Genomic DNA, 16487 nt, shown 5'->3' with positions numbered 1-16487 from the left:
TGGCTTAACATGCCTGGAACAGGAGAACAACGACAACAACAACCTCCACGATAGACTCATTGGACAAAACTAGATACTCATACGGCCCCACCAGAGTCCGAGGGAGGTGCTGGATGAAGTCATGAAGATATGGCAAAATGGTGCACACCCTCCCATGCCGCACAAATCCACAATCATCATTAAAAAATCAGGATAAATTTTGCATATCATGATCAGGAATGCACCAATGTACAACTCCCTCACCCCAGCACTGCCAAAGACAGCACAGCCTCCTCTCCTCTGGCATCAAACCCATGTAGGAGCCAAGGATGGATTCATCATACCCATCATAGAATCTCTACAGTGCAGAAGGAGCCCATCGAATCTGCACCCACCCTCTGAAAGAGCACCCAACCTGCACATCTTTAGACACGGGTGAAATTTTAGCATAGCCGATCCACCTAACCGGCACATCTTTGGACTGTGGGAGGAAACTGGAGCACCCGAAGGAAACCCACGCAGGCACTGGGTGAACGTGCAAACTCTCCACACCAAGGCCAGAATTCACACCAAGGCCAGAATTGAACCCAGGTCCCTGGCACTGAGGCAGCAGTGCTAACCACTGTTTTGCATAAGGATGGGCGGTACAGTGGTACAAAGAAAATATAGAGGAACCCCAGTTCTAAGCGGAGTTACATACATGATGCACAGCGCAAGTTAACTCCGATCCTGGCTTGGAGCTGAGCCTAAGCTACTCCATACATATATGGTGAGACAACCAGAAAAACATATTCTCATTACAACCAACCTTCAGGGCTTTTCATGGAAGAAAAATACTAGAACGCCCCAAACCAGGCCCTGAGCCACCCTGGCACCTGTGAAGCACCCACCAACAAGAGGGGAATAAGCCGGTCAATCAACAAGAGGGCATCCCGCCCTTTAGGGAATCCATAGGACAATGATGAAGGCACAGAACTAGGATAAACACTCCAGCCCCACCTGAGAGTGAATCCTGTCCTGAGAAGAAGGATCGTCAAGGTCCCTAGCAGCTGGGTGCCCTGGGGGGGGGCGGGGGGGGGGGGGGAAGGGAAGGGCTTTCTTCCTCCTTGCTGGCACCACCAGGATTCTTTTTCCACCTGTGCTCCATCAAATCTGATCCATTCCGCCTGCAAATCAAGATTACTGCAGCGTGGCAGCCAATTTTCAAACTCAGTCGGGAACTTGCTTTCCACCTCTCACCAGGGACGAGGCTCGGGGGTACATCCCACCTGGCCCCCATCTCTTAAATCTGTCGGAATAGACAACATACTATGCAGCAGGATCTCGACGACATGGATGATGGCCTTCATCAAAGAACGTTCTCTCTCCAGTACAAGAACCACCTCGTGCACCTCCCATTCTTAAAATACCCCACAATTCCTGAAAGCGGACTCTGATGACCTGCACCGCAGAATGAGCCCTTCAGCCAAGCTAGCATTTCCAGCAACATTTTGGGGGCCACCATCAATGTACACGGCACAACCAAGCCCACTGAGCAGCAACTGCGCCGCTGCAAGCCTAGGTGGCAACCCGACCACTCAGACCACCACGAACAACCGAGAATATTAACGTTTTATCTCTGCTCTTCCACACACACACACCAGTCAGGAACTTCCAGGATCGTAGCACAAGCCATGTAGCCCAAGAAAAGACAAATGTGAAATATGCACCAGGATGAAACAACGGTTCAAAAGATGAGCAGAGCTTGATAAAATGTGACCGCTCCTGACACGCCCCCCCACCGCATGTTTCTGTTTTTGTTTACTCCCTAACCCTAACTGGTTTGTTTGCGTCTACTTTTTACCTGTTCATTTTGTAAATGATAAGATGAATTCTACTTCACCAGATGCACCGAAAGTATCTCTCTGCAATTGATAGCACCGCATGAGCAGGAAGTGCTCCCCTAGCGTTGCAGCACAAATAAACGCAGCCTTTATTTTTCCAAATGTTTTCAGAAGTGCAGTTAACGATTGATTGATTTTTTTTTTTTTTTTTTTCTCTGGCTTGGCATTCGTGGGCTATCCTTGAGGGCAGTATGATTCTGGGAATTTTTGATACAGGCTGAGATGATAGGGAAATAATGATGTCTTCCTATAAACCAGTCTGAACTGTGTGCCTAGGGTGAAGGTCTCCTTGAAATACACCTGGGAAGTTGTAACAGAAGAAGAGAACCTTTTAGACCCTTGCACCCTTCCTGGTGGTTAGCGCTCTCATTTCCTTATCCTTTCCTCATGTCCTTTTATATTTTTTAAACACTTTGATATGTAATGTCTCTGCCTCAGCCATTTATAATAAAGCATTTCATCTTCTAATAACCCTCTGCATATGAACATTCCAAGTCCATTTTTTGTGCTTTCTGTTATGGACAGGAAGTGGGCTGAGAGAGGTCTCCGTTCAAAGAGCACTGATTTTCCTCTTAACCATCTGTCTGTAAACAGCAGTTGCTTTGAAACGAAATGAAATGAAAATAATTTATTGTCACAAGTAGACTTCAAATGACGTTACTGTGAAAAGCCCCTAGTTGCCACGTTCCGGCGCCTGTTTGGGGAGGCTGGTACAGGAATTTCAATTCTAAAAACATTTTTTATTAAATTTTCATTGATAACAAACACAACATCAAACCGCCTAGAAAATGGCTCTGACGTAGTCATAACAGCATTTTTATTTTTTTTAAAAACCTAACAACAAACCCCCAACCAATAACTCTCATCAGTCCAGCAAGAATTGCCTAGCCCCAACACTAATAATAACCCACCCCGCTTCTAACAACTGATGGCGACTAATTATTTAAAGTATGAGCTGAATGGCCGCCGCCTCGGGTAGAACCCCTCCACCAATCCCCTAACGGTGTACTTGACCTTTTCCAAATATAGAAATTCCATGAGATCGCCCATCCATGCCGACGCACTGGGCGGAACGGACAATTTCCATCCCAGCAGAACCCTCCTCTGGGTTATCAGCCAGGCAACGGCAATAGCATCCACCTTCAGTCTGTGGCCCCGGCGAGTCCCGCCACCCTGAAAATGGCCACCAATAGGCCAGGTCCAGATAAATGTTCAGAATCGCTGACATGCTGCTAAAGAAGGAGACCCATAAGCTTACCATCCTGGGACATGACCAGAACATGTGAGTGTGATTAGCGGGCCCTCAAGAGTACCGCTCACTCCTCTCCTCCACTTCATCAAAGTACCCACTCATCCTAGCCTTAGTTAAGTGAGCCTTGAATACAACCTTGCGCTGAATCAGGCTGAGCCGTGCACATGAGGAGGTGCAATTCACCTGACAAAGGGCTTCATTCCACACACCCTCATCCAGAATGGGTCCCAGCTCCTTCTCCCACTTCACTCTCACCAGCTCCAGTGGGGCAGCTTCCTTTGAAATGATCTGCCCATAAATATTTGAAGTGCCCCCCCCCCCCCCCCCCCCCCCCCCCCCCCCCCCCATGCCAACAATAGAATTCTCCCCAACAGGGAGAATTGTGGCGCTATGGTAAATGTAGCACTAGCGTTACAGATAAAATCACGTAACTTGATAATATTGTAACAATTATGCCCCTGACAGTTGAAATTTCACTGCGACTCCTCCTACCTGGCAAACCATCCCTTCATGAACAGATCCCTAAAGTATTCCAGGCCCTTTCCTTCCCACGACTTAAACATCGTATCCGACCCCGACAGCACAAAGAACAAAGAACAAAGAAATGTACAGCACAGGAACAGGCCCTTCGGCCCTCCAAGCCCGCGCCGACCATACTGCCCGACTAAACTACAATCTTCTACACTTCCTGGGTCCGTATCCTTCTATTCCCATCCTATTCATATATTTGTCAAGATGCCCCTTAAATGTCCCTATCGTCCCTGCTTCCACTACCTCCTCCGGTAGCGAGTTCCAGGCACCCACTACCCTCTGCGTAAAAAACTTGCCTCGTACATCTACTCTAAACCTTGCCCCTCTCACCTTAAACCTATGCCCCCTAGTAATTGACCCCTCTACCCTGGGGAAAAGCCTCTGACTATCCACTCTGTCTATGCCCCTCATAATTTTGTAGACCTCTATCAGGTCGCCCCTCAACCTCCTTCGTTCCAGAGAGAACAGACCGAGTTTATTCAATCGCTCCTCATAGCTTATGCCCTCCATACCAGGCAACATTCTGGTAAATCTCTTCTGCACCCTCTCTAAAGCCTCCACATCCTTCTGGTAGTGTGGCGACCAGAATTGAACACTATACTCCAAGTGTGGCCTAACTAAGGTTCTATACAGCTGCAACATGACTTGCCAATTCTTATACTCAATGCCCCGTCCAATGAAGGCAAGCATGCCGTATGCCTTCTTGACTACTTTCTCCACCTGTGTTGCCCCTTTCAATGACCTGTGGACCTGTACTCCTAGATCTCTTTGACTTTCAATACTCTTGAGGGTTCGACCATTCACTGTATAATCCCTACCTGCATTAGCCCTTCCAAAATGCATTACCTCACATTTGTCCGGATTAAACTCCATCTGCCATCTCTCCGCCCAAGTCTCCAGACAATCTAAATCCTGCTGTATCCTCAGACAGTCCTCATCGCTATCCGCAATTCCACCAACCTTTGTGTCGTCTGCAAACTTACTAATCAGACCAGTTACATTTTCCTCCAAATCATTTATATATACTACAAACAGCAAAGGTCCCAGCACTGATCCCTGTGGAACACCACTGGTCACAGCCCTCCAATTAGAAAAGCATCCCTCCATTGCTACCCTCTGCCTTCTATGGCCTAGCCAGTTCTGAATCCACCTTGCCAGCTCACCCCTGATCCCGTGTGACTTCACCTTTTGTACTAGTCTACCATGAGGGACCTTGCACAAACAAATGGTTCCCGCATATGGGGGCCAGCAATGACATAGCAGTCAGCTGGTAACTCTGAAACTGCCTCCATAGCCTTAAAGTAGAGATCACCGCCAGGTTCAAGGAATACCTCGCTGGGGAGAATGAGAACAAAGCCATAGCCAAAGCCCGCAAACCGAACCCTTACGCGAACCCACCTCCATTCCCCCCTCATATGGAGTTTGACTCCCCCAGTCAACCAGCACCATCTCAACATCGGCTGCCCAATAAAAAGGAGAAAATCGGGTAACGTCAGCCCACCAGGCTGCCGGTCCCTTTGAAGGCACACCCTACGAATTCTTGGTGACTTACTGGCCCAAATTTAAAACCAATTCCAATCAGGGGGCAATTTGGCATGGCCAACCCTGCATCTTTGGGTTGTGGGTGTGAGACTCGTGCAGACACTGGGAGAACTCCACACGGACAGTGACCTAGAGCCAGGATCGAACCTGGGTCCTCGATGCCGTGAGGCAGCAGTGTTAACCACTGCACCACCGTGCTGCCTTTACCTGCCCAAATAAAAAATCCACATCCATAGATATAATAACGTCTGGTTGGGGAGAAGTTGTTTTGAATTAGTTTGCTTTAACAAATAGTTGGGAGCATATTTTTTTCTTAAGTGTTACAATTTTACTAATCCATAATGAAAACTCCAAGTTAATTTATTTCTGACATTCAGAAATGTCCGCAATATTCACATTCGCATTGTGAAAGGGGTTCAGAGAAAAGAAGATTTACAGTACATGGACCACAAAAAGCTGAATATTGGTTCACATGAGTTCCAGAGTCCCAAAGTCAAGTCTGATGAGAAATTCTTTCACGTAGGCATTTTGAGATTGGTTGGCTCGAGACTGAGGTTATAAGATTCGATTTTCGTGAAGTTTATTAATAGTATGTTTATTCCCCCGGGAAATGCCTTTAGATATATGCAGGTGAGGGCTTTTGTGAGGCGACGGGTGAGGGAATTCCCGTTGCTCCCGGCACAAGAAGTTCAAGATAGGGTGATCTCGGGTGTATGGGTCGGGGAGGGCAAGGTGTCGGAAATACACCAGGAGTTGAAAGAAGAGGGGGAAGCGCTGGTAGAAGAGTTGAAGGGTAAATGGGAGGAGGAGCTGGGGGAGGAGATCGAGGAAGGTCTGTGGCTATTGCCCTAGGTAGGGTTAATTCCTCCTCCTCGTGTGCCAGGCTCAGCCTGATAGAATTTAAGGTGGTCCACAGAGTGCACTTGACGGGGGCGAGGTTGAGTAGGTTCTTTGGGGTAGAGGACAGATGTGGAAGGTGCTCAGGGAGCCCGGCGAACCATGTCCATATGTCTTGGTCATGCCCGGCACTGGAGGGGTTCTGGAGAGGAGTGGCGGGAGCAATATCTCAGGTGGTGAAAGTCCGGGTCAAGCCAAGCTGGGGGCTAGCTATATTTGGAGTAGTGGACGAACCAGGAGTGCAGGAGGCGAAAGAGGCCGGTATTCTGGCCTTTGCGTCCATAGTAGCCCGGCGAAGGATCCTGCTAATGTGGAAGGAGGCAAAGCCCCCCAGCCTGGAGGCCTGGATAAATGATAACCCGCACATCTTTGGATTGTGGGAGGAAACCGGAGCACCCGGAGGAAACCCATGCACACACTGGGAGGAGGTGCAGACTCCACACAGACAGTGACCCAAGCCGGAATCAAACCTGGGACCCTGGAGCTGTGAAGCAATTGTGCTATCCACAATGCTACCGTGCTGCCCATCTCGCGGCGGCGGAGCGTTAGAGGAAGGTCGGTCAGCAGCAGCAGCAACCTTGGGGAAACTGGCACGTATGGGTGAGGGCCAGTCTACAAAGCTGTGTAAATATACCATTTTGCCATGTATATATCTTGCTCTGCGCGATTTCTCGTTTTTTTTTTGTTGTTACGGGGGGGGGGGGGGGGGGGCGGGTTATTGTTTGTAAAGGAGAAAAATTGTGTTAAAAAACTTTAATAAATATATATTTTTTTAAAAAATAGTATGTTTTATTGAAATTTTATAAAATAACGTAGTAAAGTTTAAAAAAATAATTCATTGCCATTAGGAAGGGGGGGGGAAGAAACAAACTGCTTAACCAACATGAGAACCGAATGGAAGAGGAGAATGACATCACAACTACCGTAATACAAAAATTAGACTGAACTGGATAACTGCCCACCAGCAACAGAGGGAGAAATGGGATAGGATCATGAAAATATGGCAAAATGGTGCACACCCTCCCACGCCACACAACCCTGCAATCATCCCCCGAAATCAGGTTAAACTTGGTGTGCCATGGTCGGGTTCGCACCAATGTACGTCCCCCTCAACTCCAGCACCAATGACCCATCACAGCCTTCTCTTTCTGATATAAAACCATCTGCACCCATGTAAGAGCCAAGATTAGATTCATCATACCTATCTTTGCAAAAACAAAAGAAAGTAAACGGAAACCCCAAATCTAAGGGGAGATACATAACACTCAATGAAACCCCAAACGTACGCCCAGGGCAGAACCAAAATCATTCCACACAATTATAAAGGGAGAAAGTGTGGACCGGCAACAATCCTATCATGTTCAGACTATGGCCAAGCCTTCAGGGCCACCCAGCCTAGCTCAAAGGGACCAGTGTTGCAGAAAGGATATCCAAGGCACCCTCTCTTAGCCCAGTAGCCCAGGGGAGACCCAAACAGAGGAAAGAAAAAAAAACAACCTCGAGGAGGAGATCGAAGGAATACAGTCCTCCTCGGGTTGCATACTCTGCCTAAGCAGGAGAAAGATAAAGACATTGATTCTTAAGAACTTGGAGGGAAAAAAATATAGAAATCCAAAAGTAAAACCTGAAACGATGGTGGTGACCAAACATGCTCTCTCTCTCCACCCCCCACCGCCACCAGGATTCTAACACACCATAGCCAAAAGGAGTAAAACTGATCAAATCACACTTCCTATAATTCACTCAATGATTTTGCTACAACAGGATTATCAACGGCACAGGCCATCATTCTCCAATTTCGCACTCCCCTCCAGGAGGAAAGAAGAAGATAGCAATTAAAAAGTCAACAACAAGATCAACAGGGAGTACCTTTCAAGATTATAGAAGAACCGCATTGTAAATTGCAGGATAAAAGATATCTTCCAAGACACATGAGAAGGCGAAGGATAAGGCGTGGGCAGCACGGTAGCATTGTGGTTAGCACAGTTGCTCCATAGGTTTGATTCCTGACTGGGTCACTGTCTGTGCGGAGTCTGCACATTCTCCCCGTGTCTGCATGGGTTCGCTCCGGGTGCTCTGGTTTCCTCCCACGGTCCAAAGATGTGCAGGTTAGGTGGATTGGTCATGCTAAATTGCCCTTAGTGTCCAAAAATGTTACGTAGGGGTTACTGGGTTACAGGGCTAGGTTAGATACGTGGGCTTCAGTAGGGTGCCCTTTGTAAGGGCTGGTGCAGACTGGATGGGCTGAATGGCCTCCTGTGCTGTAAGTTCTATGAAATAAGGCAGGATCAATGTGCACTCTTCAGGATCTCTTGATGATTTGGGCGGCACGGTGGCACAGTGGTTAGTACTGCTATCTCACAGTGCCAGGGACCCGGGTTCAATTCCAAACCTTGGGTGACTGTGTGGAGTTTGCAAGTTCTCCCCATGTCTGCATGGGCTTCCACCGGGTGCTCTGATTTCCTCCACAGTCCAAAGATGTGCGGATTGGCTGTGCTACATTGCCCCTTAGTGTCCAAAAGGTTAGGTGGGGCAAAGGGGTAGGGTGGGGGAGGGGGGGACATGGCAGGGTGCTCTTTCAGAGGGTTGGTGTAGACTTTTTAAATTTAGAGTAGCCAATTATTTTTCTTTTCCAATTAAGGGGCAATTCAGCGTGGCCAGTCCACCTAATCAGCACATCTTTGGGTTGTGGGAGTGAAACCCACGCAGACACGGGGAGAATGTGCAAACTCGACACTGATTGGTGTAAATTTGATGGGTCGAATGGCCTCCTTCTGCACTGTAAGGATTCTGTGAATCCAGCGATCGAAGCACGAACCGCCATCACTTCCACCATACCGTCTCTCCGCCCAGGCGATCCACAGCCTATGCATCGGCCCGGGGGAAAGTGACAACCCATCCGGCCACTTCCAATCCTTTATGGCGAGCATCAAGAATACGGCGAGACAGGACCAATGGGCCCTGCCAACCCCTGGTCTCGAAGACCGGATACATTGTGCTCCATCAAATCTGATATACCCAGCCTCCAAATTAAGATTATCAAAGCATGACAGCCAATTCTCAAACTCAATTAGGAATTCCTCTCCCATCTCTCCCCAGAGATCAGGCTCAAGTGTACACCCCGCCCGGCCCCCATCCCAAACCCGTCGGGATAAACGACACACTATGTAGCAGGATTTTGATAACACAAGTCCATCCCTAGCCAGTGTCAGTGCTGTTTTGTGTGTGAAGAACCCACCCACGCGCCTCCACCACTCCTCTAAAGGTGCCCCACTGTCCTTCAGGTAGTACTGACATTACAAGACTAAGTAGATTTGAGTTGGTTCTATAGGCAATGGTACAAAATCAGAGTCCGTTTAGTTGGGCAGGTTGTCCTGTGTGGACTAGGTCAGCTTCTTTGTGGCTTGCCATTCAGATGGTAAAATAGCAATCGCTGGCTGTGTAGCCCAGCAAGGTAATCTGGCTAAACAGCTGGAGGCAGGGGCAGCATGGCGGCGCAGTGGTTAGCACTGCTGCCTCAAGGCACCGAGGTCCCAGATTTGATCCCGGCCCTGGGTCACTGTCCGTGTGGAGTTTGCACATTCTCCCCATGTTTGCGTGGGTTTCGTCCCCATACCCCAAAGATGTGCAGGTTAGGTGGATTGGCCACGCTAAATTGCCCCATAATTGGAAGAAATGAATTGGGTACTCTTAAATTTATTTTTAAAAAGCTGGAGCCTTGGGTCATGTGACCTTCTCCACCGTGACTTCAAGAAGGGATGTTTATTCAACATTTGGAAATAGCTTTGTTTTCAGGACTGATAATTCTCGGTCATAATGGGTTGAAAGGTTGCCAATTTATGTTGAGGCTCTGACAATTGGGAAGCCATTGTCTCAGTGAACCCACTAACTCTGCGATCAAAATTGGCCAATGAAATGCTAATGGACATCCTGTAGCTGCTCCCTTTGAAACTGGTCGGACCAGTCCCATGTTGCCTGTTGGTTGCTCTTTGGGCATAACGAGGTGTATGACATTCCCGAAACTGAGAGGATAATTTTTGTTCTGGAGTCTGCTGGGGCTAACTCTTGGACAGAGGGTTACTATCTTAATTGTCTTTGTTCAGCAGAACAGTCTAGTTTAAAAACAAGAAATGGCAATGAGGATAACGTTTTGAAATGTATGCAGTGTTGGGTTTCTGTTCTGTGTCGGCGGAACCCAACACTTGGCTGATGCCTCACTGTTAAAGATTTATAACCAGTAGAAATAGACTCCCTTCAAATATCTAACCTTTTGTGCCAGCACCAGTACTCTTGAAGATTATCAGTTCAGATTTTGTATCTATCTTTTTTATTTGTTCATGGGATGTGGGTGTCGCTGGCTGGGCCAGCATTTATTGCCCATCCCTGAGGCATTTAAGAGTCAAGCACATACATTGCTGTGGATCTGGAATCACATGTCGGCCAGGCCAGGTAACGATGACCGTTTTCCTTCCCTAAAGGACATTAGTGAACCAGATTGTTTTTTACGACAACCGACAATGGCCATCTTTAGACTTTTAATTCCAGATTTTTTTGATTGAATTCAAATTTTGCCATCTGCCACCGTGGCATTCAAACCCGGGTCCCCAGAGAATGACCGAGTCTCTGGATCACTAATCCGGCAACAATACCACTAAGCCATTGCCTCCCCTATATATGGTAGGTTCAGATAATGCGATACTGAGCAGTGCTGTGGAAGATGTAAAAGATCTCATAGCCCTATTTGAAGAGGGGAAGGGGTTTTTACTGTCCTAACACCCTTTTTTCCAACCATCCACAGCAGAACCGGTTAACTGGCCATTATTCATTAATTTATTCGTTGCAGGACTTTGTTTGGTGCAAAGTTCAGCCAAGGCTAGATTTTTCCCTTCATTCCCCATACCACCTTCTCCTTTACCACCCGTTATCTCCTTTTGCTTTTCATTAAGTCCCCCTATTTCTATTTTCATTGTTATAAAATGCTTTTTATAAATCTAATTTCTGCCCTAACCTTTACCATGGATACCTTCCTCCCAGCACTTTGAACCCAACCAAAATGTGTAAAACCTGCATCAGAATGATCATGTCCTTGTGCATTCTTTCATCCAATAATTCTGGTCTCCTTTTATCCCACTGATTTTGGTTGATAATCCAGCCCAACGCCTTCACTGGTTTCCTCTCTATTATCAATGTAACAACTACTATTGAGTTCTGGTTCACCAGGTTTCAGACTGCTTGTCCTGTGCCGTTGTCCAGACCAGATCTACCACCGAAGTCTCTCTTGTTCAGCTTGCAATCAATGCACTTGTTAAAGAAACAGTCTCTTTTTAAAAAAATGTTGTGTAAAACGTTAGTAAGATCACAATTTGAGTACGCAGTATTGATCTCCATACTGGCTGAAGATGTTGAGACTGTACAGAGAGTACTGCACTGATTTAATGGGATGCTGTCTAGTTTGAGGGAATACAGATACAAAGGACACATTACAAATTAATTTGATAATTGTGTTCAACTATAAAGAATGGGACAGTTGATAGAAACTGTCTGTTTTTGAGGTTAAATGTAGAACACGGAAACAAAGATATAAAATTAATTGCTAGTGATTTAGACCAGAGGGCTAGAGAAACATACTTGCACAGAGGTTTGAGCGATGGAAGGCACTACACTGAGTTGGTGGTTTCAGCAGACACTGGCAATATTTACAAATCGATTAAGTAGCTGGTTGAAGGAAAATGAGGAAAGGAATATTGAAGCAGGCTGGGCTCCTGAGGTGGGATGCTATTTGTGTGGGAAGGCTGAACAGCCTGTTTTCTATGTTGTAATTCCTCCTATTTCTAACACCATGTGCTTGTCCTATCAAATATATCTATTCATGCTCCCATAATTAGAGCTCTTTACCACTGCACATTGATCCCTGTTTTGTGTACGTGGCGAACGTCTGAGGCCCTGGGTTACTGAGGCTTCTTTGCAGGCCCTTTTTGGAGTGCTTGGTGCAAAGATCAGCTCCCTACTAGAGAGCCACATTCATGTCTTGGCTTCTGAAAGACTGTCACCTGTCCATGGGAAACCTTGGTGCCTTTGGCCTAAAGCAGGAAGACTTGTGCTAGTGTTATAGCACATTTAGCCATTGACCTATGAGGCCACCTGCTGTCCAGTTTGAAAACTCGTGATCCGTGGCATGCGGAGGTGTGCTGATCTAGTCAGAGCCCTGACCTGCAAGTACCTGTCTCCTCTTCCTCCGAGAATTTGATTGGTCCCTGTTCTTGTACTTGAATGGGAGTCTCTGCTTTCCACCGGCTTCCAAACAGTTCGTCAGATTGTTGCATTTATGTTGGGTGTGTCAGAAGGTGAGGCTGTTGCTTCCGGCTTATTAACAACATAAAACCATTCTGGGTCAAAGTGTACAGTATGTTATATAAAATGGGCAGTGTGGGTTATCTTGCACGCAGTTCATTGTCATCACTAACGGAAGGGGGTGGGGCTTTTGTTTTATTGTGAATTATTTGCCACGTTCCAGTACATACTATAAAATCATTACAAACCGAATGCTCCCATTGTGCTGAGGTGATGGGCCATTTCAATAATTCACTCATGGATGCTGAATGTATCTCACAACAAGCTGCTATTGGTGCGTGTATTTCCTGGACTGAGTTCCTGTGTTATGAGCGCGCATTCCCTGCACATGCTCAAGTGACGGTCTGTGCCAGCTGCTGGATTAAAGCTAACTAACTGGCTTGACACAGACTGTGCATTCCTTAACCAATTGCAAGTTCTTGTGTCCACCTTATGTCCAGTGAAGATGTAATCAGGACATTTCAGTACATGAAATCCCCAATTTCACAGGAGTTTTCACAGTAACTTCATTACAGTAAGCCTACTTGTGACAATAATAAAGGTTATTAACTGTCAAAGAACTCAGACGATGGAGAATTGATTGTCAAAAAAATTACAATCAATAAAAAGCATTTTAAATAAAATCATTAACCTTAATGGCCACATGTAGTACTTGAAACAATGCCCCTGGGCTTAAGTCTGATTATCATCCAACTGAGCCATCTGGGCTGCACAAAGCATTAACACACTGGGGGAGGGAAATAGCATTTCAACAAAGTCATTTATTATTGTTTACTTTCATTGTCTGATTTATTATGGATTGTGGCAAGGTAATTGATGATTTGTGTGGAGGATTTGATCCCTCTGTCGATGCAGCCATTCCTCTACCTTTATCATGATGTGGAGATGCTGGCGTTGGACTGGGGTGAGCACAGTAAGAAGTCTTACATCACCAGGTTAAAGTCCAACAGGTTTGTTTCAAATCACTGGCTTTTGGAGCACTGCTCCTTCCTCAGGTGAATGAAGAGGTAGGTTCCAGAAACATATATACATAGACAGAGTCAAAGATGCAATACGATGATTTGAGTGAAAGCATTTGCAGGTAATTAAGACTTAATACCTGCAAATGCTCGCATTCAAAGCATCGTGTTGCATCTTTGACTCTGTCTATGTATATATGGGGCGAAATTCTCCGGTATCGGCGCGATGTCCGCCAACTGGCGCCCAAAACGGCGCAAATCAGTCGGGCATCGCGCCGCCCCAAAGGTGCAGAATCCTCCGCATCTTGGGGGGCCGAGCCCCAACCTTAAGGGGCTAGGCCCGCGCCGGACTAATTTCCGCCCCGCCAGCTGGCGGAAAAGGCCCTTGGTGCCCCGCCAGCTGGCGTGGAAATGACATCTCCGGGCGGCGCATGTGTGGGAGCGTTAGTGGCCGCTAACGGCATTCCCGTGCATGCGCAGTGGAGGGAGTCTCTTCCGCCATGGTGGAGACCGTGGCGAAGGCGGAAGGAAAAGAGTGCCCCCACGGCACAGGCCCGCCCGTGGATCGGTGGGCCCCGATCGCGGGCTAGGCCACCGTGGGGACACCCCCCGGGGCCAGATCGCCCCGGAGCCTGCCTGCACCGCCTTGTCCTGCCGGTAAGGTAGGTGGTTTAATCTACACCAGCGGGACAGGCATTTTAGCAGCGCGACTTCGGCCCATCTGGGCCGGAGAATCGCAGGGGGGGCGCCAACTGGGGCGGCGCGATTCCCGCCCCCGCCGAATATCCGTGCCAGAGAATTCGGCAACCAGTGGGGGCGGGATTCACGACAGCCCCCGGCGATTCTCCGACCCGGCGGGGGGGGGGGGGTCGGAGAATCTCGCCAATGTTTCTGGAACCTACCTCTTCATTCGCCTGAGGAAGGAGCAGTACTCCGAAAGCTAGTGATTTGAAACAAACCTGTTGGACTTTAACCTGGTGTTGTAAGACGTTTTACTGTACCTTTATCATTGCAGAGCTTTAATAATCCATCCATTGCCAATCACAGCACCAACACCCGTTCAAAGATGATGTAAATAGGCAGCTTTACAAAATCAGATTTCACATGGTAATTCAGATATAGAAAAATTTGACCCTCCCACCAGCATCATGAACAGTTGCGCATGCACTGACCGAGGCAGTGTGGGTCGAGTGCACATTTGTTACTGTTTCTGCAGCATTTTCGGTTGGCAGCAAGAGTTGGTGATTTTTTTTCCCCCCATCACTTTGTACACCTTTCCTATGGTGCATTTTGGGTGCGAGACCTCATTCCTGGCTGACTGCTCATATCCACAGCAACACTGCATAAGTTGAGGATGACTCCAGCTCATCTCTTGTTCCCAAATATGTCCTGTGTACATCTCTAAATTCTGCTGTACTCCGCTCCCTTGCTAAATGCTCTATTTTGGGTTGCATTGTGACAATCAAATGTGCTAGGTGTTTGGGGTTTGAAAGGTCGAGGTGAGTCGGCTACAATTTGAATAACACGGGTCAGCAGAATGTCCAAGTTTACTTCCTGGATTGAGTGAGCTGTTGTCAGTTGGGATAGGAAATGAATCCTACAAAGCCTTGCCGCTGGAGGATGTGGGGAGGAAATCTGGATTCTCATTCCTCATCCTGTTACTGACTCTGCTGGAAAGTGAGCATGTGGAGTTATTGAGTGCAAGTGGATGGTGCTGAACTTCGTTGCCTCAGATTGCCAGGGTCCTGCTCCTGCTCTCCTTTAGGTTACAGCTATGTGATGAAAGATTGTCTGGATGATCTGCTGGAAGGTAACTGTTATATACGGTGCTAAACCCCAGCAAGGAGAGCGACAATTTGGTAGAGTTACGGGAATTCACCTAACTTTGTACATACATACAATCCTGAGTATTGCTGAAGTTCTGCTGATTATGGCTGAACCACATAGGCTAGGTAGGGCCCACTCCTCACTGTGGCTGAGGTTAACATTTTAAAAATGGTCTTTGGGTCAACGTCAGTGCCTGTGTACCAAAAGCCCCATCCAGACTCAGCACGTTCAGTAGAGGAGGGGTCAGAAGAGAGGGAAACAGCACCTCCAGAGAAAACAATTTAGTAAATAAGGACATGCTGGTAATTATCTATATTACAAATCCGTTGTTACAGCACTCCTACTACTCTCAGCTCATGTGTATCAGGAGTGCTATGTTTGAAATGTGCTTCTGTAAACATTGAGCTGGGTTAATTATTGCTGACTCTGAGTGCCAGCCAGCTGGGAATGATGTCACCTCAATAGCCTGAGCTTTACAAAGAGCGTGTTGTTGGATGATCTGCGTGTGGCAGCAGAGCTTGGTGCAGATGAGAGTACCTGTCACTAGGGGCACTGGGAAATAGAAGAAGAGGTATCTCTGACTGTGAACTCACCATCCATATCATTTTATAAAAAAATTAGGAACTGAACAATTGACGGTGCTGAAGCTTCACTAAACTGGAACAATGAAGCGATTCCGAAGACACGGACATGAACTACACCGAGAACGCATTAAGCAGGATCTGTTCCAGTTTAACAAGGTCAGTCAACTTCCCCACCTCCCCTGAATTAATTGATCTTGCTGGGCCCAGTTTTGTTGATTCTGGCATTTTACTAGTATCCTGCCTTACTAACTGTTCTTCATTTCAGCCTAGTCTGTTAGCAGGCTGTAATTCTCGGAAATATCAGAGCTACACCCAATTCTGTTGTCCTCTATACATGTTTTAGTGGGTATCAATAGTTCGGGAAATAGAACAGCCTGTGGAGTCCCACAAACAGTGAGATGAATGGCCCGATTATCTGTTTTGATGCTGATTTGAGAGGTACGTGTTGATCAAGATAGCAGGAGCACTTGCTGTTCTTCAAGTAATGCCATGGAATCCTTTAGGGTCCACCTGAATGGGTTCAACATTGCATTCAAAAAATGTATCTCTCTGTGATGCACTTCCTCGCTCGGTGTAGCACTGAAGAGACATCTGAGATAGTGTTCAAATCCTGGGCTGGAACATGAATCTATGGCATGAGTCCAAGTAATTTGTCACAAACCAAACCCTGAGAGGATTAAAA

General features: G+C 47.1%; 1 protein-coding gene across 3 annotated transcripts in view; it reads left to right on the top strand.

Annotated features, from left to right (window-relative positions):
- llgl2 (LLGL scribble cell polarity complex component 2) overlaps positions 1-16487 on the top strand; it is a 150238-nt gene that overhangs the window by 45732 nt on the left and 88019 nt on the right. For all 3 annotated transcript variants that reach the window (XM_072483229.1, XM_072483227.1, XM_072483228.1), the window contains one exon: positions 15843-15961. In XM_072483229.1, the coding sequence (XP_072339330.1) occupies positions 15887-15961 (75 nt within the window). In that variant the 5' untranslated portion in view covers positions 15843-15886. The remainder of the gene's footprint in view (positions 1-15842; positions 15962-16487) is intronic.

This window comes from Scyliorhinus torazame, chromosome 18 (genome assembly GCF_047496885.1).
Source record: "Scyliorhinus torazame isolate Kashiwa2021f chromosome 18, sScyTor2.1, whole genome shotgun sequence".
Lineage (NCBI taxonomy): Eukaryota > Metazoa > Chordata > Chondrichthyes > Carcharhiniformes > Scyliorhinidae > Scyliorhinus > Scyliorhinus torazame.
The sequence above is the reverse complement of the archived record's forward strand: the minus strand, read 5'-3'. Positions and strand labels throughout refer to the sequence as shown.